This window comes from Muscardinus avellanarius (assembly GCF_963383645.1).
Source record: "Muscardinus avellanarius genome assembly, chromosome: 21".
Taxonomy (NCBI): Eukaryota; Metazoa; Chordata; class Mammalia; order Rodentia; family Gliridae; genus Muscardinus; species Muscardinus avellanarius.
In genome coordinates this window covers 6,565,345-6,586,522 of record NC_137807.1, presented here as the reverse complement: position 1 = coordinate 6,586,522, position 21,178 = coordinate 6,565,345, and the positions used below count along the sequence as shown (strand labels likewise).

The 21,178-nt window shown below is 60.0% G+C and overlaps 1 protein-coding gene across 1 annotated transcript in view; it reads right to left on the bottom strand.

Moving 5' to 3' along the window:
- LOC308278128 (fibrosin-1-like protein) overlaps window positions 1-21,178 on the bottom strand; it is a gene marked incomplete at both ends in the record, with an annotated part of 63,755 nt that overhangs the window by 16,572 nt on the left and 26,005 nt on the right. Inside the window, 3 exons of the mRNA XM_080717753.1 lie at window positions 4,083-4,112; window positions 18,274-18,309; window positions 19,667-19,771. Coding sequence (XP_080573879.1) covers window positions 4,083-4,112; window positions 18,274-18,309; window positions 19,667-19,771 — 171 coding nt within the window. The remainder of the gene's footprint in view (window positions 1-4,082; window positions 4,113-18,273; window positions 18,310-19,666; window positions 19,772-21,178) is intronic.

Here is a 21,178-nt window from a genome sequence, read left to right as displayed (position 1 = left end):
TTCTTACCAAACAAACAAAACCAACACCATCCAGCAAAGTCCTGTTCCTGCCATAAAAGTCACAAACACGCCACCCACTGTGCTAGATGCCTGGGGTTTCCTGGCACTCAGTGCTCACAGCCACCTAGAGCTGTGTGCGTCGCACAAGCAGAGCCGGACTTTGGGGCCAGGAGACCCAGAGCCATGCCCGGCCCCTGCCTGGTGTGGGAGCAGATCAGACCTCCAGCCCTGGGGCCTGTCTTTACGTCTGTTTAGAAAGGAAAGTAGTTGCGACACAAGAAATTTAATGAGGTTAGAAATAAAAAATGGAGTGAGAATAGATTATTAAGAGAAATAAGCCCGGTGTGGTGGCGCACGCTTGTAATCCCAGCATTCAGGAGGCTGAGACAGGAGGACCGCGGTTCGCGGACAGCCTCAGCTACTTAGTGAGGCCCTCTGCAACTCAGTGAGACCCAGTTTCAAAATAAAGAATAAAAAATAGGGCAGGGGGTGTATGTAGCTCAGAGGTCGAATGCCCCTGGGTTCCATCCCCAGACCCTAAGAGAGAGAGAGAGAGAGAGAGAGAGAGAGAGAGAAAGGCAGCTGTAACAGAGAGCAGATATTAAACATCAGACCTCCAAGTCAGATATATGTAACCGACCTAACAGCTTCTATCCCTAATGATAAAAGACACGTTTATCCCTAAGGCTACAGCCCAACAGCTGTGCTCTGGGACCACCCCGGGCCACCCACACCTCAATCGGCCACGTCCAGACAAGCTGGTCCCCTCACAGCTGCCACTCTTGGGGACAGACCACCAGCAAGGACACACACAGCCCACTTCAGGCTGCTGTGTGAAGCCCTGGGGAAAGGTACAGAGGCAGGGGCAGCATGGCTGGGGGCCCAGCTGTGTCCTCCAGCACAGGCCACAGCCTCTCTGGGAGCATGGTTCTGCTATGGTGGTCTGTGGGCGTAAGCCTCAGAAGCTGACTGAGGGGCCCTGTGGGGAGGGCACAGCCTCCTCATCCCGGAGCAGCAGCACTGCGTCACCTCCGTGTCGGGTGTGGACCCTGGGAATGCTCTCTGATGAGCCAGCCTCAAAGCCAGGCACCACCAACACTCCACTGCTGGCTACATGCCCCAGCTGCTGACCAGCAAGTGCAAGCCAGCGCAAAGCAGCTGTGGGCAGCAGGAGGAACCTGCAGGCAGCCTCAGCCTGGGAAGGACCCCTCCCCAGGGAGTGGAGCAGCCCCATGCAGAGCCGCAGGGTCCATTAGAGTCCCAGCGCCCGGCCATGAACCTCCCTGGCTCTGCTGCATGTGAAGGAGCAGCCAGCTGGTTCCAACCAGCTCACAGACACTCAGAGACACTCAGAGCCTCAGAAGGAGACAATCTTCACAGAGGTAGCCAAGGTACGAGGAGACCACCACCCACCACACTAGATTATACAGGTGGTCCTAAGTCCAGCTGGGGTCCTTGGGAGAGCAGAGTGACACACAGAGGAGGTGAGGAGGCAGAAATGGGCAGTGTGGCCACCACCAGGGGACCGGAGCTGTGGGAGGGAGGACTCCCAGGGCGGCAGCACCTGAGTTGGGGCTTCTAGCCCTAGAACTGTGAGCGCGTACATTGCTGAGGTCTGCAGAGCTCAGAGTAGCCCTCTCACCAAAGATAGTCCACCGCTGTACCCCTGCTGTGTGTGTGCATGGTATGTTGGAGATTAAACCCAGAAGCATTCTACCTCCAAGCTGCATATCCAGCCCTATTTTGTTTTATTTGGAAATAGAGTCTCAATAAATTGCTGAGAGCCTGAAGTTGCTTACGTAGTCCTCTCAAACCCGTGACCCTGCTGTCTCAGCCTCCCAAGTACTGGGACTCCAAGTCTGCGCCCCACACCTGCAGATAGGAAACTGAGGCCGAGGGTGCCTGCAGGCCGCCCCACTGCCGTGCCTAAGCTCCACCGCTGTCCCCAGGAGCTGCTGAGGCCAGGTGCTGGGGACACTGCCTCTTGGGGTCCAGAGACGGGCCCCTGCAGGCAAGGGGCTGTGTCCACAGGTAGCCGGACGGCCACCTGGCCAGAGCCGCTCAGGCAGCCAGCCGGGGCCCTGCAGGCATCCTGATGAGGCCCACACAACTTTTCACCCATATTTTTCCAATAAAAAAGCAGACACCAACTGCAGCCTCTGGAGGGGCCATCTGGCCGCCACTCCTGAACCTGCTGCAGCACTCCCCGCCTCCCGCCAGCTGTCTTGGAGTGGTGGCGGCTGCGGCAGGGTGGGGGCACAGTGGGGGCGGGTGGTGGGTGGGCACAGTAGGGAGGGAGGTGAGAAGGTCCCCTGCCTGTCATCGTCCACTGGGAGGGTGAAGTCCCAGAGTGTCTGTGTCTTGACCTGCAGGAGAGCCACAAGAGGTCCCAGGGGTGGGGGTTGGCGCCTGGGCTCAGACTCTGGCAGGCTTGGGAGAAGGGCACCCAGTGAGCAAGCTGGCCTGGAGAGCTACCCTGTGCAGGTGGATGTCTGGCTCCTGGAGTCCGGTGCTGCCTGAGCCTGGGAACACCTCCAGGGCAGCCGGAGAGCCAGCCACCCGGCTTTCCAGGGCCACACAGCTCCCTTTAGAGACCTTGCTTGCTTCCTGGCTACGTCCTGCCACAGTGACTGCAAATCACAGTGGCTGTGTAGACTGCCAGCTCAGCTCCTCCCCAGGCCCCCAGGACCCTGTGACTGGGCCAAGCAGGGTGCCCTCCCTCCACCTCCAGATCCATTCCACTGCCAGGACCTCTTTCCCCACCTTTTTCCAGGAATTTGCCACCATGAAAATGCTGCAGTGGGGCTGTCCCCTCTTTCAACAGCTCCCTTCAGGGGAAAGGCCTCTGCAGGACTGTGGCCAGGGAAGTCACCCACCACTTGTGAGCCACAGTGGCGACTCTCACCCCTGGTCCAGGCCCAGAAACTGCACCCTAAGGAATGGCCATCCACGGCAGATACAGCCCAGAGTCCTGGGCCATCCTTAGTGTCTGTCCCTGTGTGGTCTGGAGGCCCAGGGAAGGGAAGCTCCACACAAACCCTCCACCTTCAGTTCTGAGCCGGTGCTGCAGGTTAACTCACTGCAAAACCCCAAGGGCCTCTGCCTCCATCCTGCCTGGGCCACAGCCACCTCCAAGCACACCCTGGCATCCCACACCGGCCCACCTGGCTTGCAGAAAAGGCAGGCTGGGCTAAGGGGGAGGTATGTGCTGCCCCCCAAGGGCTTTCTGCGGCACACCCACTCTGGCCCCCTCGAGGCTATTTCCCCGAAATCGCAGATGGCAAAGCAGCCAAAGGCCTGCCCACTCAGCACTCAGCCTGCACTCCACCTCCACAGGGCCACTCAGACCTCACCAGAGCCACCACCACCCCGACCCATCCTGTCTCAGTGTCTTGCTGGCCAGGTCAAAGGTTGGCGTGCTTGCAGCCCTCAGCACCGCCTGGCTTGAGGACAGTGAGAGCCACAGGCCCTGACCCCAACACGCCCACCCTTTCTCAGAGCAGCGTTTAGCTAGAGAGCATTTCTCTGAAAATTGGTTTTAAATTGAAGGAGGTGCGGGCATAGCACTTCCCCAGGGGCCCTTGACCTAATTTCATTAGCAAGACCAGGATGAGCGTTCCGAGGAAGCAATATGCCTGTCAGGATTCATGGATGGTGGCTGTGGACAGAGGAGGGAGCGCAGGCGGGGGCTGCGGTCAGCGCACTGGCCCTCGGCCACGTCCCTAACACTTCCCATCCGAGGGTGGGGGCACTGCTCACAGCCACATCAGTGCAGCCACACAGCCCCAGGCCCTGGTGCCCTGGGAGCCAGAACGGGCCTGGCCCTGGCTGCTCTGATGTGGGTTTCCAAGACGCATCTGCTGAACCAAACCTGCCCCTACGCAGGCTGCCTGTGTGAGCAACAGCCCTGCTGGGTTCCACATCCATCAGGAGCTTCCCAAGGCCACCAGGCCTGTGCTCTGTGACCAGGAGGGCCCCAGCCAGGGAGGCCACAGTGCCCGAGGCGCCCCTCTGGCAGAGAGAGCCCTGTGGCTGGGCAGCCCCGGCCAATCAGGAAGAAGGAGGTGGAGGGCAAGGCTTACCTTGTCATCCACGCCACTCTCGCTGTCACACTGCAGGGACAGAGAGAGAGAGAGAGAGAGGTGAGTCAGGCCCTTCTCACCACCCAGGCACAGGGTGGCAGGCTCCGGAGAGTCCGCAGTCCAAGGTGGGAGAGGTGACCCTGGGAGGGGACAGGGCCAGACAGAAGAGCGAGACCTGGCTGACTTGCCTGGGGGCAGGACCACGGTGCCCAGTCCAGGCCCGAGCCCAGGGAGGGCCGCAGTGGCCAGCAACCCAGGCAGCACAGGGAAGCCTCACCCTGCCCACAGCAGATCCCAGCCCAGGGGACCCCACACAGGTCATGATGGACACGCCACACCAGGATGGGAAGGCCCTGGAGGCCGACGGTGTCACAGACAGGCCGGCAATGGAGGCAGATGAGGCAGCACGCCCAGGGCCCATGTTCCTCTCCTGAATCCTCTCAAATTCAGGAGTTTAATTGGAGGCCCAGCACTTAAGCTTCTGGCTGAGGGGCCGAGGCCAACCCACAGACGCTGCGTGCCTCAGTGGGGAGATCCACGCCCCGGCCCATTTGTTAGCTCAGCCATAACACAGATTGTGATAATCCAGAAACAAATGTTTCCGTTGTCAGTAAGCAGAGCTTTGAAAAGGACACGCGGCTGGAGAACAATGCAATTTCCCCTAAAAGAAAAGGAAGAAAAAACCCTCCTAGCAACCACAATTATGATACGCTCGTGTCAAATGAATTATATTGCTGGAAATAAATCTCTCTAAGACGCACGAGAGGGTGATCCAGTTCCAGTCAGACACGCACACTGCCGGTTTATACTCTGTGCTCTACTTGATTAATATAGGCAATCAAATTATACTGCCTGCTGCCAGGCCCCCAAATTGAAGGCCATAATGTTTCCAATGACAAAGTTCATGGAGTTGTGTAAGAACGCGCTTTACCAGCCGCTCCCCAACCAGCGCATGTCCAGCTTGGTGACTGATGTGCGAGGTGGGCTCAGGGCCAGGACCCTGGGCAGCCAGCACGGGTGTGGGGGCCTTCCGAGGCTGGCTTGTCTACTGCCCGGTAGGCCTTGAGGAGACCCCAGGGCAGGCATCCTCCCCAAAGGCAGGAGGAGGGGGACCCTCTGCAGGGGCGCAGCCCTGGCCAAGCTCCTTTCTGGCCCTGATCTTGGCCTTTGTGGTAAGAGACTGAGGAGATTCATGGTCCCACATGAATCCGCCCCTCTGGCCCTGCCCATAAAGGCACCAGGGGCTCTGAATACAGAGCAGGTCCCTCCCTGGCCCAGAGGTGGCAGGTGTGGCCTGGCCTGTTCTCTGAGGCTATCTCCCCGTGAGGTGGGCACGTGATTGGGTGTGTGTGAGGCCCTGTTAGGTATGAGGTGTGCAGTGTGCAATGGCCCATGCCCCTTGGAGAGCATGAAGATGTGTGTGGGGCAGGGTAGGGGGCCTGGCCAGACACCAGAGCTCCTGAGGGAACAGAGGACAGGTGTGGGAAGGGCAACACCTGGAGCCAAGAGTGCTGTGGAAGAGCGAGCCAGGGTGCAGGGCGACCCACTGGCAGGGGAGCAGGGCGCCCTGGCCCTTCCTCTGGGGGTGCCACCCGGCTCTCTGATCTTACAGCCCAGCTGCCAGGGACCCCACTGCCCAGTCAGACCTCTTCCTGCTTAGTTAGTACTAGAGAGTCCTTAAGTTGCAAAGTGCAATCCCAATAAACTGTCAGGATGCCTGAGGGGCCGCACAGGAGGGCCAGGCACCGGCCATGCCTGTCCACTCTCCAGCCTGGGATCCTGCTTGAGCTCTGGCCGAGAACAGCAGTTTACCCAGACCAGGTTGCTCATACTTCCCAAAGCTTTTGGGTCAGAGGCTGTACCACAGCTGGGCAGTGAGGCTGAGGAAGTGGGGCAGTTCAATGTGTCCAGCATCAAGAGAGGGGAGCCTTCCAGCAGCCGAAGAAGATGGCTGCCAGGATCCCGAAATTGCCAGCAGTGGCACTGTCAGCATGGTGCAGGTAGAGCCATAAGGAAACTCATGATATAAAGTCCTAGTGAATTAACATTAAATGGAATGCAGTGGGGTCCCAGGGAGGCGAATAATCAGGGCAAGAGGACAGGACAGTCATGTCTGGGAGTGTGGGAGCTGCCTGAGTGACCTTCATGGGCCTGGCAGGAGCCTCACCCTGGTGGGCCAGAAGGACCCCAAGCCCAAGGGGAAGGGGCGCCTACGGCCATGAGCTCTGGAGCAGAGGGCTGCCCTAATGCTCTCCTACCACCTATGCTGTGAAGCCTAGAGCAAGTCCCTTAACTTCCCGTGCCTCGCTTTATGCTTCTGAAAACAGGGACAACAACCTATTTACAGGGATGCTTGTGGCTTAAATAAGTGAACACACGAAAAACACTACAACAGTGCTGGACATGAGTGATGGTATCGTCGTCACCACTACTACCATGACTGTCACTATCACCATCACCACCACCATCACCAAGATCACCACCATCACCACCACCACCACCACCACCATCACCATTACCACCACCACCATCACCACCACCATCACCACCACCATCACCACCACCACCATCACCACCAGCACCAGCACCACCACCATTACCACCACCACCACCACCACCATCACCACCACCACCACCACCACCACCACCACCATCACCACCACCAGCACCATCACCATCACCACCACCACCATTACCACCACCATCACCACCACCATCACCAAGATCACCACCATCACCACCACATCACCACCACCACCACCACCACCACCATCACCATTACCACCATCACCACCACCACCACCACATCACCACCACCACCACCAGCACCACCAGCACCACCAGCACCACCAGCACCACCAGCACCACCACCATCACCACCATTACCACCACCATCACCAAGATCACCACCATTACCACCACCACCATTACCACCACCACCACCACCATCACCACCACCACCACCACCAGCACCATCATCACCACCACCACCACCATCCCTGCCCTCCCTTCCCCTCCTGTCAACTATCTCACCCTTGCAGGTCCCATTTCTTTCTAGAAACTGTCCTTCTGCCTGCTGGTGTGGGGGCTGCTTATCACATCCACAAACTGAGACACGTGTCAGTGTGGCTATTTAGCAGCAACAGAAACACGCCTTTTCCTTCTCTGCGTGAACGTTAATTACTTCTTCCAGCAGTCCTCAGAGGAGGGCCGCCAGTCTCCCATTGTGCAAACAAAGCCATGAAAATTCATAAGCAGGAGCCTTGCTGTGGGCTTGCCACTCAGGTGGCTGAGGCGGGGCTGCCGCTGTCTGGGACAGTGCGAGGTGCAGGCTGGGTTTGATGCTGCCCCTATGGGGTCTTGCAGGCCAACCGGGGAAGGGGAGGGCCCAAGGAGCAGCGTACTGAGCATGATAAAGGAGCCAGAAACACTTAACATCATGGGACAAACACCTGCCTGAGTGGGAGTGGGAAGGCACAGTCCAACCAACTCTGCCTAGGCGCGGCGCCAGGTCTGGGCTGCTGGGTCACTCGGTGCCAACACCCGCCCGCCCTCCACCCTGGACTGTGCTAAGCTTGCACATCTGTGTGCCTCGGGAAGCTTGGGGATCTCCCAGCGGGCTGGAGTCCTGCCGGGGTCTGCTGCCTGTGCGGGGCTCTGCCTCTTGCAGCCCATAGTGGGCCCGTGGTGACTCAGCCACCTGACACCTACAGCTCCTGAACTCCAGCTCCCCATGAGACTTGGTAGGAGCAGAAGGGCTTCAGGAAGGGGGCTGCCCTGCCACGTGGGGTCCACCTTCCTAGGCAGATAACAGGGCAACAGAGGTGTTCTCCTGGGGTCAGGTGAGCTCAGCTGGGGTGCAGAACACATTCCAACTAAAGGTCAAGCTAAGCAGGGCGTGGTGCCGCACATCTGTAGGTTCGAAGCCAGCCTCAACAATTTAGCGAGACTCCAGCAACCTAGGGAGATCCTGTTTCAAAAAGAAAATAAATAAATAAGATAGGGCCAGGGGTGTAGCTCAGAGTTAGAATGCCTCCGGGCTCAATCTCCAGCACCAAAAAAGAAAAAGAATCAAGCTAGGCTCTAAGGAGTCAAACCTCACAGGATGCCCTGTGGGAGGGCATGTGCTGAGCTCAGCGCTGTGGGGAGTGTTCCTCCCGAGGATGGGTTCTGTGGTCAGCTCGCACAGGGGTCCTGTGGGAAAGTCCTCCATCCATGCTCCTACGCAGCCACAGGACAGAACCACTACCCAGCACAGGGTTCTAGCCAGCTCTGCTTCCAGGCCCCTGAAGGCCACCGGGGGATACTGGGCTTCTTCCTGCTCTGCCTGCCTTCCCTGGGGGTGATGAGGGCGACCTGCCTGCCCCTCCCATTTTCGTCTCATCTGCAGGGTGTGGGTGATGGTGCCTTCCACGGCGGAGACAGTTCCATCAGCCTTGGGGCTGAGACGATGGCCACACGCCGTACACACCTACTTGGTACCAGCCCGCATCACAGAGGAGGGCTGGGAAACTGCTCTGACCACTTGGTCAGCCACAGAGACCAGGAGCTGGGGATCTGTCTCTGCCTGGGGCAGTGCTAGGATGCTGGTGACCCAGCGAGGGCCCTGTGATAGGCTAGTGCTGTGGGCAGCCCCAGCCTGGTCCCAGGTGCTAATGCTGTGGGCCTAGAGGAGGTGATTCTAAAGGGCTCTAAAGGGACGAGGCCAGGGGGACGGCCTCCTAGGCCATGGTGGAAGGCCTTAGGACTGTGGCACCCGAGGGTCCAGACTCCCGCCTCCTGTGTCTCCATGAAGCAGCCTTCTCCTGAGGGCCTTGGCTGCGCTCCTGACTGCGAGGGGAAGGCCAGGTGTGCAGGAGACAGCATGGGGGGTGGAGGAAGGGGAGGAAGAGTGGAGGCCGTGGTGGGAGGAAGGCGGGGTGCAGCCAAGGGGAGCTAGGATGTGGGCTGGGGCCAGGGTAGGTGGCTGGGCAAGACTGGGGTCACCCAAGGAAGGGATGGGAAGATGGCTCTGCTGCCAGGAGGAGCTTCAGTGAGAGACAAGGTGGGTGTGCTAGGGTGGCCAGCTGGCTCTGCAGGTGGACTAGACAGGGGCACAGTATGAGTGGACAGGGACTCAGAGAGAGCCCCGCGACTGTGGGAGGGGGGGCTTGGCATGAGGGTCCGCTGGGGGCACACTGGGGCCTGCCTGCGAAGGCTGCTGGCCCACTTGGCCCTGTCTTCCTGCTTCCCTTGCCCAGGGCGGCCACTCTGGGTCGCTGAGGCCCTTCATCTTGTCTCCTTGGTCCAGGAAGTGGCTGGGTGCAGCCCCAGGCGGTGGTGTGGAGGAAGGCCAGGGAACAGCAAGGCTGGACCTCTCGCAGTGTCCCTGCCTGGTTACTGAGGGGACCTGAGGCACGGAGGGTCCACGGCAGAGTGTGCCTGAGGGGCCTGAGCCCGGGCTTCAGTCCCTCCCTGTCCCAGGGGCCCTCCCGAAATCACACGATTAATTATGCAAGACAGCCATGGCTGCCTGAAACTCCCATTCTTGTTTACTCAGCTAGATCACTTTTTATGAGTGTTTAGGCTTTACAGCAAAACAAAGTGTTAATTACCCAATTAATGAGCAGTTAAGCTACCGGCCTAGTAGCTGGGGAAGCTGAGGTGGGGCTGGGGCCTGGGGCCCACGCTGTCTGCCTCCTGAGGTGCACCCCAGCCTGGCCGCCGTCCTCACCCCAGGCGGGCTGTACTCCTGCCTTCCGGTGGCCTCTGCTGGGCTGGGGAGGACACACTGGGCATGGTTCACAGCATGGCTGTGCAAGGGTGGGGTTCCTCAGCCAGGTGGTGTGGGGCCCTCAGGTGCCCACCCTCAGCTCTGGAAGCTCTCCCAGGACCCCTCTGGCTGCCAGTGCTCAGCAGCGGGACCCTCCCGAGGTGTCCCCAGGCTCATCAGCCCGCTCACTGAGCCACAGCACCCTGCACGTGGCGACAGGAGGGTCGACGAGTGGGCATGTCGGCATGCCCCCACAGGGTCCCTGCAGCAATGTCACCTCACACAATTCCAGAACGTTCCGTCCACACTCACCTGATCCTTGAACCTCTGCTCTAGCAAAATGTTCGGTTTTCTCGGCTCGTGATTATCACGAGCACAAGGATCACTTGGACAAGCTACTGACCGCACCTCTCCTGCACCGCCTGGAGGAGCGCGGCGACGCCTCGGTCCTCTGCGGCCCAGGGCCTGTGTGTGGGGCCCGTCATGGCCCCGCCGCCCCCGAGTGTGCACGCTGGCGGCTCCTGTCTCCACTCACTCACTGCAGTGAGGCACAAACTGCTTTGAATCCTGTGGCTGGCGACACAGCCTGTGGGCTCAACCGTGGCAAAGGCACCGCTCTTGCTCGGTGTCCTAGGCCGCCCAGCTCAGCCCCTTCACTCCTCCTTGGCCTGCAGGCCCTGACCTGCCTGAGCCAGGACCCCCTCCCCAGCCTCGTTGGCCTCAGCGTGCCCAGGGTTACGTGCATGTGCACACACACACTCACAGGTGCACCCAGAGCTCCCCAGGAATGCCCCTGCCCCTGGGGCCCTCCCACTCTGAGCCTAGTGGCTCTCTACTGCCACCTCCCCTTTCTGCTCCCCAACGCTGCGTTCCACGTCTGTGCCTACGTCCCTCCCCTCAGATGCCCCCAAAGGAGAAAGCCAGGTCTGTCCCGTTCCCACAGCCTCTGCCCCCCTGGGCCAGTGGTCTCCAGCAGAGGTCCCCTGCTCCCACCCACCCATCCTGGCACCACCCAGGCTGACCCCTCGCCGAGGGCCAGCCCCCCACCCTGTGCAGGTCCCTTCCATTTCCCCTGCGACCCGCTCTCCTCTCTCCCCTCTCCCCATAATGTCTCTGCCTCTGCCCGGCCCGGCCCGGGCCAGGATAATTAATGAGCGGGTGTCAGGCAGTGAGTAAAGATGGCTGCCCCACTGCACACGGCTGACCTTTCTCCAAGTCCACCATATTCATATATTCTCGTGTTGTCAGACTCAGAACGCTAACTGCCTCATGAATTATTTATCAACACAAAGTCTTAACCAGAAACACTGTTAACATTAATTCCTAACCCTCTGTGTCACAGCGGCGACTCAGCCCATTCTGAGTAATTAAATCTTGGTTTCTAAGGGACACGGTGCTCCAGCCCACCTCGTCACCACCTGAGCCCCAGCCTGGCCCCTCTGCAGCAGGGACACCTTCGCCGAGAGCCACCACCAGCTGGCGCCTCCCCTGGCAGCCAGCGTGGCTCCTGTCAGCCTCAGACTGGCTGGTTACCTGCACCCCGGGGTCCTGGGCCCACACTGTCAGCAGGCGGGAGGGGTGTGGACAGGGGCGCTTGGGGGCCTGGGCTGGACTCATGGCCAGGGGCAGGATGGACAGGGGACCAGACCACCCAGGTGATAGGACACTGCTGTGACGCCAGGAGTTGGAGCTGCCGGGGCTGGGGGCACACCCCCTCCTGATGACCGCTGAGCCACTACTCAGCCAAGGAAACGGGAGTGGCACAGAGGACCAAGGCAGGACATCCTGGGCGCCCCAGGCCACTGAGGCCTGCCCCATGGGGCCTGCTGCTTGGCTCAGGAGCTGGGGCACTGAAGGAGTTCCTGGAGCCTGGGGAGGGCAGAGGGGAGTGTGGCAGCTGGGTCCATGCCGGGGTGGGGGCAGGGAGCCTCTGGCCCCAGTAGCAGCTTCTGAGCCCCACTTGCCCGGGCACCCCATGGAGGGTGGGTCTACCCTTGCCCTCGAGCTGGCTGGCCTGGGGCAGCTGGGATGCTGTGCCAGTCTTACCTAGGCTCTGAGTGGGGGGCACTGCAACTGTCTTGGTCTCTGGCAGCAGATGCCCAATGGGCCCACGGGGAACCCCCAGGAGCCACATGAAAAGCGAGGCCACCGGCCCCGGCCCAGCCACGCACCTGCTGAGCCCCGCTCAGTGCCGGGCGGGCTCAGTGAGTGTGGAGGCTCACTGGCTGCGCCAAGTTGTGACATAAACCAGCCAGAGGCTGTCAGTGGGGCAGGCGACTCCCGGGCATGCTGCAGGGATGCAGTGGGGCGGCGGTGTGCCAGGCCAGCGTGTGTGCCTCAGTCTCCACATCTGCAAGTGGGGACGAAGCTCCTTCCGTGGGACAATTATGAGTGTGCAATAAAGTAACAAGGAACCTTTTGTGTGGCACTGGGGTGGGACCCAGGGGCACGCTACCTCCCAGGGACACCCCCAGCCCTATTTTTTTATTCTTTATTTTCTGAACAGGGTCTCACTGAGTTCCAAAGGGCCTAAGTAGTTGAGGCTGTCCATGTAATCCCAAATGCTGAGATCACAGGCCTGCCACACCATGCCCAGTTCAACAAGGGGCTTTAAAAATGGAAAATGCGACCCAGGGAGCCAGGCACAGTGAGGCCCTTTGGAACTCAGTGAGACCCTGTTTCAAAAGTTAAAAAAGGACTAAAAAATAGGGCTGGGGGTGTCACTCAGAGGTACAATGCCCCTGGGTTCCATCCCCAGTACTGCCAATAAAATAAAAAGTGGAAAATGCCATGGAAGGGTGAGGTACCCTCACAAGCAAATGCTCTGCTGAGCTCAGCTATTGACAGGCATGGGCGGGTACCACCAGGTGCTCAGCCTCCTCACAGCCAAGGCTCTGGGGACAGGTGCTGCCCACTCCCTGGCTGACAGCATCTCAGAGCTCCATGGGCGACCAGCCACCAGCCATGTCTGGACTGCTGGAACAAGCCCAGCCTGAACACAGCCCCTGTTGTCATGTGTCAGCCAGTCTCTCTCGCGCGCGCTCTCTCTCTCTCTCTTTTGGTGGTACTGCGGTTCCTGGAAACCCTTCTACCTCTGGGCCACACTCCCAGACCTATTTTATATTTTTATTTGGAAACAAGGTCTCTTAAGCCAGCAAGGCTGGCTTCGAACCTGAGCGATCCTCCTGTCTCCGCCTCCCAAGCGCGGGATTACAAGCGTGCTCCACCACACCCGGCTGTCAGCCGGTCTCTTTATCCCTTTGCTGTGGAGCCCATGTGGATAGATGTGGACAGGTGTGTACTTGCACGGCCCCTTGCTCACTCCTCAGTGTCCCCTGGACACACTGGCCTGCCCTTCCTCCTGTGTCTCCTCCAGAAGCCCTTCCTGACCTTTATCTCCCCCTGGAGGTTTCTCTCTGCAGTCACCTGTCACTTGTCCCCGCTCTGTGGAGAGCAGCTCCGGTAGTGGGGCCTTGCGGTGTGCCTGGCACGAAGCCCAGCGCAGAGCAGGACAGAGGTGCCCGAGGCCTGTGCTCCGGCGCCCGCTGTCGCCCTGTGGGTGGACGAGGGGAGGCAGGACACCTAGTCCACACTCCTGCTCTGATGTCAGGAAGAGAAGGTGCTCCCTGCCTCCAGGGAGAGGCTGAAGGGCTTGTATTGCTTTTGTATAAATCCTGGCCGCTCAGAAGTGGCCCAAGGAGCCGCGTAAAGAACGTCATAAACTGCCTTGTATAGACAGGGCTGCCGTGTGATGGGAGTGCGGCTGGCTCGTCCACAGGGTCTCGGCCATCAGCTCCCCCGAAGGGGCACTGCTGCACACTCGGAGGGGACCAGAGCAATGGGGCGCCGGCCGGCCTTAGGCACGCGGAGGGCCAGGAGCCACCTGGGAGGGAGCGCTGAGGAGCGGTCACGGGCTCTGCCTCTGCCGGAGGAGCAGGGGCAGGTGAGCAGCCAGACTCAGAACTGGGGCGGGTGCCTCCCAGCCCCTCCGTGCCCCTGCCCCTCCACGCAGGACAAAGCCAGAGGTAAGGCTCAGGTGCTGTGGGATGGGGTCCTACTCAGCAGGCCGGGCAGCCGTGGAGATACAAGGGGACACTGGCTGAGGAGCTGAGCAGCGGAGGCCTCGCCAGATCCCTGGCAGGTCTGGTCCTGGGGCTCGGCCACTCAGTAGGTGCAGGATGGTAGGGGGCTGCCTGGTGTCTGCAGAACTGCCACCCCATCTACAGACCGCAGCCCTCCCTGGGCTGGCCCTCCTGTGGGGCTCTGCACCTGCTCCCCACCAGAAGGGCTCCTTCAGTGCCTCCTCATCTCCCTCCTGCCCTGATCCCTGTGGTCTGCAGGCCTTGGTACCCCTCTGGGGTCTTGCCCATGGAACCCTGGTTGCCTGGCCCCACAAAGACCCACGGGAGGTCCAAGAGGAAGCAGAATGGAGCACAGGATGTGGCGTGAGCCAGCATGATGCAGCCCCAGAGCCTCCCCGAGGCTCAGCTGTCAGAAGCAGCCTATGGGGTCCAGTCTAACTCCTGATCTGGAAACTCAGCTTCTCAAGGTCACAGGATGATGCTGTTTGGGGGCAATTTGTTATGCAGCTGCCTAAGAGAAGCATCTTGTGTTGTGGGGCTTCTATCTGCTGGGCTTGTTCCAGCAGTCCAGGGTGCCATTCTATCTGTTAAAAGGCCGGAATACTCCCAGGAGGCATTGAAAAGCTTGCGCTGCACTGCCCAGCCTATGAGGCTGCTTCCCGGGGGAGGCTGTCCGTCCTTCCTTCCTTCCTCTTTTCTTTCTTTCTCTCTTTCTCTTTTCCTTCTCTCTCTCTTCTTTTTCTTTCTATTTTTTTTCTCTTTCTTCTTCATTTTTTTGGTAGTAGTACTAGAGTCTGAATGCTGGGGCATTCTAGCTCTGAGCTATACCCCCAGCCTTGTTTTATTCTTTATCTTAAAACAGGGTCTCTCTAAGTTGAGGGGGGCCTCACTAAGCTGCTGAGGCTGGCCATGAAGCTGAGATCCACTGTCTCAGCCCCAGGTGCTGGGAGGACAAGCAGGCACCACCGTGCCTGGCAATCTTGGTGCCAGCGGGTGCCGTGAGCCTCATCTGGGGCAGGGAGCCTTGAGGCTGCACGTGAGGCCCCCCTTGATGGCGGCCATGGTGTAAGCAGTGTGGGGCAGCACAGGTGAGCTCGTGCTTCTCGGGCCATGCTTCGCAGTCTCGCCTCAGGAACCCTTCAGAGGCGGGCGGCACCCAGGCGCCACGTGGCAGGGAGCCTCTGTCTGAGCTCGGGGCTGGCCTCCCTCTAGGCATGTGGCCGCCCGCCCGGGTGAGGAGAGTGCTGCTCCCTGATATCATGTCCTTCTGCCTGCCCACACCTGGCCTCCAGGGCCTCCCTGTGGAGGCCCTTCATGAAGCCAGGCATGTGCACTGCCAGCGTGGCCCTCCCACTTACACAGCACCCTGGGCTGGCAGTAGCCGTGTGCTTATACATCTCTGTGACTCTGAGCCACGGTGACTGGCCACAGGAGACACTCGGTATACGCTGGCTGACAGGTAGCAGTGGGTTCATTTCTTTTTCCTTGCTCTCTGTGGGCTAATGGTTGTGCTCAGAGCTGGGTAGGAAGGCAGCAGAGGCTGGCAGAGGCCTGGATGGCGCTGGGCACGGAGGAGGGCATGCAGACAGGCTGCAGGGCAGCTGGAGCCCCGCAGGCCCGCTGGCCTCTCTGGGCCACACCCTCAGCTGGAGAACAGTATCTGCATGGCTGGTGTGGCTAGGCCAGTGGGCGCTGGGCTAGCATTGGCTGCTGCAGTACTGCGGCTGGCCATTCCTGCTCCTCCACCCTAGCCCGGCCACCCCACACCTGCTGGGCAGGGCCCCTCCGGAGCACCTGTGCATTGGCCCTGTAGGCAGCTTCCTGCCCAGCAGGTTTCTGCACATTCTCTTCTCTCCCCCAAAGGAAGCCCAGCCCCTGCTTTACGGGAGACAGAGCATCACATCCTTGGTTGCAAGCAACCAAATTTTAAAAATTACTTTTAACTAATTTTATGGTGCTAACAAACATCTGATGGTGTGCTAGGGAGGCTGTGCTGAGCCTTGGGACAAAAGCTGTGAGGATGAGCAATAACTGGGAATTTGCTGGGGATAAATCTTGGCAAAAGTAACCCACTCTAAAACATGTTCTATAAATTAGGTCAGCTGACAAATGCGTGTCAGTCAGCACAGGGATGCTGTTGGGAGAGGAGACAGAGGCTGGTGCACGCGGCCCAAGTGTAGACACACGTGGGCGGCAAAGGGTGCACACAGGCACACTTGCATACCACACAGTGTTCACACACTCGGCCAGCACCTAGACTGCCCCAAGGAGCCCGAGGAACACCTTGGAGACGCAGACACAAACAGAGACACCGGAATATAGACACATGCATGCGCACACACACACATGATGTGTGCACATGTGCATATGCACATGCATGGGATGTGTGCACACACAGAAGCCCAGAGAGAACCAGAAGATGCCTGTAGGTGAGACATGTGGAGCCCCACACAGCCCACTATGCTGGGCCACATCCACAGACACACACGTGACAGACACAGTCAACACAGGTGCACACGGAGGGGCACGCTGAGCTGCTCACAGCTCAGGTGCCTAACTGCTCCTGTACACGCAGGCTGCTCTAATCACACCGTGCCTGAGGCCCTGTGAAGTCTGACCTTGTGGCAGGGGCACAGCCTCCCTGAACAGGATCCACCGCCCACTGACCCTGGGCCCTGGCCCCAGACGGGAGCTCACAGCCCCTGCCAGGCCTCCAGCCTGGGGCTTTGTTGGGGGGAGGAGGCTACTTCTGGAGAGGACCAGGGGCCCCTGCACACAGCAGGGCCACACAGGAGACCATCTGCAGGCCTCAGGGCCCTCCTGGGCCTGCTGCTCAGATGGGGGCCACAGCATGCAGCAGGCCGACTCCATCTTGCCACCATCTGTCACCTGGTGCAGAGCCATGGGTGAAGCCATAAGAAGCTGGCACATTAATTACAGGCTTTTGAGAAAACATTTAAAAGCAGTGTTTGGGGGAGAAGACCAGAATGACAAGTGGGATCTGAGAGAAGAGTGGATGAGTGGCTGAGGGCAAGGGCCTCCAGCCACTCCGGGGATCACAGCCTGGGCACAAGGGCAGCCTGGGCCCAGCCATGTCGTCCCTTACTGCAGGGACAGAGGTCTCTGAAATCCCGTGAGCCCACAGAGTCCAGGCATCTGCTCCAGGGACCTGGCACTCTTCCTGCCCATGGAGCACCCCAGCACCCCTAGAAATCAGGGTGTAGAGTTGGAGCTGAGATCTCTCTCCCTCTGCCCATGGGCCTCCCAAGTATGGGATGGCCAGCTCAGGACCTGACCACTCCAGTGTCCAGAAAGGCCCACACTCTCCCCAGTACCACACTGGCATACACAAGCAGGGCCCGCAGCTGCCACGAGGACCCCCACCATCACAGTGGATTCTGGTCTATGCTCAGGCCTTCCTGGCTTCCTCCCTCATACCCAGCATGAGCCCAGGATGGGAGGTTGCCCCCACTCGGCCCCACTGGGTAGTTAATGGGTTAATTACACACCCCATAAACCCACAGTGATTTAGAGCAGGCAGCAGGTCCCACCGCTGGCAGTAAATCAGGGCTGCAGGGATGAGGTGGGCGGAGTCCAAGCCCTAGCTCCTAGCAAGCCAAGTTGGCTATAAATCTGCAAAGATGGCTTTTATGGAGCTCTGGGTTTTATGATGTCATTAACGGTCCTCCCGACACTTAAGGGAAAATGAAATAAGTCACAAGGAGGGTGCAGGCTGCTCCTGAAGGTATGGGGTGTCCATGCCAGGAGCCACAGCCCAGCCTCAAACATGGTGGGCAAGGGCAGGGCCTGTCCTGCCCCAAGTTCCTGCCTACTGTAGATCTGGCAGGTCAGGGGTGTCGGCCGCCAGGAGGTGGGCTGCCGCAGGCTCTCAGAAGCCCATTGGCCTGCTCTCCACCATGCGGACCACCACACAGGCTGCGCATACGCCTCTCTGCTCTGCTCGCCACAGGTGGCACCACCTCCCTGGGCACTGTCTCCTCAGGATCCAGCCTGAGCCCAGGCCCTGGAGGAGGCCGAGGTATGGGGGTCAGGGCACTCATGCTAGGCCAGTGTGGACTCTGCAGGGAAGCGACCTCACCTGGGGCCCAGAGATGGCAGCCTGGGCCATGCTCCCCTGCAGCCCCACGTGGGCCGGCCACCAAGCGCCTGGCAGAGGCCCCACGTACCACCTCCTGCGTGTCCCTGAGCAGCGCGCCCTCTAATGGCACGTCCACCCTCCACCAGCCCACCACTGTGGGCCTAGAGCCCTCTGAGCTCCTGAAGGGCAACTTTTAGGGTGGGCCCCTCAGGGTGTGCTTGGAGCTGGCAGTGCCAGGGACAAAGAGAGTGGACTTACAGAATAGCCTTTCCCGGACACAGCCTGCGCCGAGCTCTGCAGGAGGAAGAAAAAGGGGCAATCAGCGACAGGGTACAGAGACCTCCCAGGGCCTGATGCCCCAGCTGACCTTTGGGTCAGCCGAGAGGCTGGGCCATAGCGGGGCCAGCCAATCCTGCATGCCCTCTGCTCTCCCTGGGCTGACCAGGCACCATGAGACCCCTGGGACAGAGCTGCCTGGCTCCCACAAGCCCCTAGGTGGTCTGCACACCAGGGTTGACCACCTGCAGCCAAGGCCATGGCAGGAGGGGCGCAGGGGAGGGGCCCAGAGCTGCTGCAGAGAGGCACAGATGTCTGGGTGTCTGGGCAGGGCAGGGTGGGGCTGGGCATGCAGCCCTGGCAGGCTGGACCACGTCCTGTAGCAGTGGGGGGAGGTAGAAGGGGTTCAGCACAGGCCAGTGAGGCTGCGTGCCAGCTGCAGCCTCCCCCTCCTCAAACCAATCCCCGCCCCCCCTTCACAGATGGACCATGGTGAGGCTCCCTTCCCCGGCAGAGCCCACAGTGGCCTTCCTGGGCTTCCCCTGAGCTTCCACGATCAGGCCACGCACACTCAGAATACGGCTTCACCTATCCTGGTGATAAGGGGAGCAGCCTAGGCTGGCCCTAGGCCCTGGACAGTTTTCCCATCTTGTGGCAACAAAATCAGAAGCCTGGCATCTCCCTCTGTGCCGGCAGGCTGCGCCCCAGGCCCCATTTAAATGATAACGAGACAGAGCTCATCCAATTTAGTCCAGCAGAAAACTCTGAGGCCACTTCAAGAGCGGGGAGGGTGTCAGCAGTCACCTCCTGAGCCCCGGCCCTAAGTTGGGGTCCCTCTGCCTCCTCTCCAGGCCAGGACTGGGCCTCATCCATCACCCTTGGCTAAGCACCGTGCCTGGGAGTCCAGACACCTGGCCCTTCCACCCGGCCTGGGGCTGCTGTCCTACAGGGCTCTGAAAGTAAGGGTCCTTCTCTCTGGGGCTCTGAGGATGTGTCCTGACTCAGGCTGCAGCATCTGTGGCTCTGCCCTGCACCCCAGACCCACAAGACACTGCGTGAGAGTACCCCAGGGCCCAGGCCGGCTGGCTTGGGGAGCGGCTCCTGTTGACATCTCAGAACAGATGCTGAGAACTGGGACACTGGAGTCCCACCCCACTGGGTGCCCTCACATGCCCCTGTTCACAGGCTCCAGCCCTCATGGCCACTGTAAGGGTGTTGGATGGTAGGGCAGCTCCGAAGTGCTGCGCAGGGTGTTGGATGGTAGGGCAGCTCCGAAGTGCTGCGCGCACTGGTGGCCACGCTTCCGTGGAGGTGCACCACGCGCTAAGCGGCCAGAGCTCAGCACCTGGGCTGGGCGTGGGTGTGGAGGACTCACGTCACTGAGCTGGTCCCGGGAGGTGCTCCGCCGGGAGCTTGTGGCTTCAAGAGTGCAGTCGTCCTCACTGTTGGGGTCAGCCCCTCTGGACTGGGTAACCTTCATCTGGGGACAGGGAGAGACAGTCTCAGGCAAACACACGCCGGCCCCCACTCGCATGGGGACGCTTGAGGCCCAGGGTCTGCTGGGAGGGTTGGCAGAGGGGCGGGTACCACAGAGCCGTGACCTGCGGTGAAGCCTGGGAGGGTTGGCAGAGGGGCAGGCACCATAGAGCCATAACCCGTGATGACACCTGCACACCCAGCAGCACCAGGGTGGGACTAGAGGAAGCAGGTAGGACAAGGGCACTCAAGCCACGGGGGCCCAGCCCGGTGCTCCTGAGCCTTTAAAGATGCCAAGTAGCCAGGCGCGGTGGGCACACTTGTAACCCCAGCATTCGGGAGGCTAAAACAGGAGGATCACAGTTCTCTGCCAGCCTCAGCTACTTAGTGAGGCCCTCTGCAACTCAGTGACACTCTGTTTCAAAATAAAGAATAAAAAATAGGGCTGGGGGTATAGCTTGAAGGTTGAATGCCCCTGGGTTCCATTCTCAGTACCTCAAAAAAAAAAAAAAAAAAAAAAAAAAAAAGCAAAGCAAAAACAGATGCCAAGTGGAAGGAGAGGCCAGGGTCCCTGCCGAGGTCTGGCCCTCTTCCTGTGGAGGCTGCCAAGACTTGCTGAGTCCACGGTGCCTCTTTGGGCATTTTCTGCTGCATGCCCTCGGCCACTACTCCGTCCCTCGGCCTCAGTTTGTCACCTGCAAAACGCAGCTGACCTCCACCGTGGTGTGAACGCCCTGGGTGCAGGTCGGTGCCGCCCTGTTGGCTGCTTGCTGCCCTGGCCCCGAGAAGCTGCTTTCACAGAAAAAAGCCAGAAGCCCAGAGAGGGCGAGTGCCCAGCGCTGGCACCATGCCACTTTTATCTGGAAACAGGCTCACAGCACACAAGGGTGAGGAAAGGGAAGCCCTCAGAGGCCCTGCCCCGACCATGCTGGTGGAGATGCTGACTTCCATGGCCGGTGCTCGCAGCCTCCCCCAGTACCTCCGCTGAGACCAGCTGGGAGCGTCCCTCGCCTTGTTGATCTAGAACATTCCCATGCCCTGTGACAAACATGCCTGGTCTCAGGGATACACTGCAGTCAGGGTTCTGTCAGCAGGGCAGGTGTGTGTTGCAGGGGGAGGCTCCAGGGCCCCACAGAGCTAACCACCTCCATCCTCCAGTGACCCTGGTGCAGATGCAGCCACGCCTGCAGACAAACTCTTGAAGTTCAGTGTCTGCCACAAGCAGTCAGCCCTGGAGACCTGTCCTGGGACCAGTCTGGAAGGCCTGAAGAAGCCAGACCGAGTCTTCGGACCTCACAGGCTCAGCCAGGAACATCCTCTCCCCAGCACCAACCCCCAGCAGCCATGGGCCAAGTCCTGTGTGCAGATGGCCTGCCACCCGTGTCCCTGGGAGCCAGAGTGCAGGCCTGTG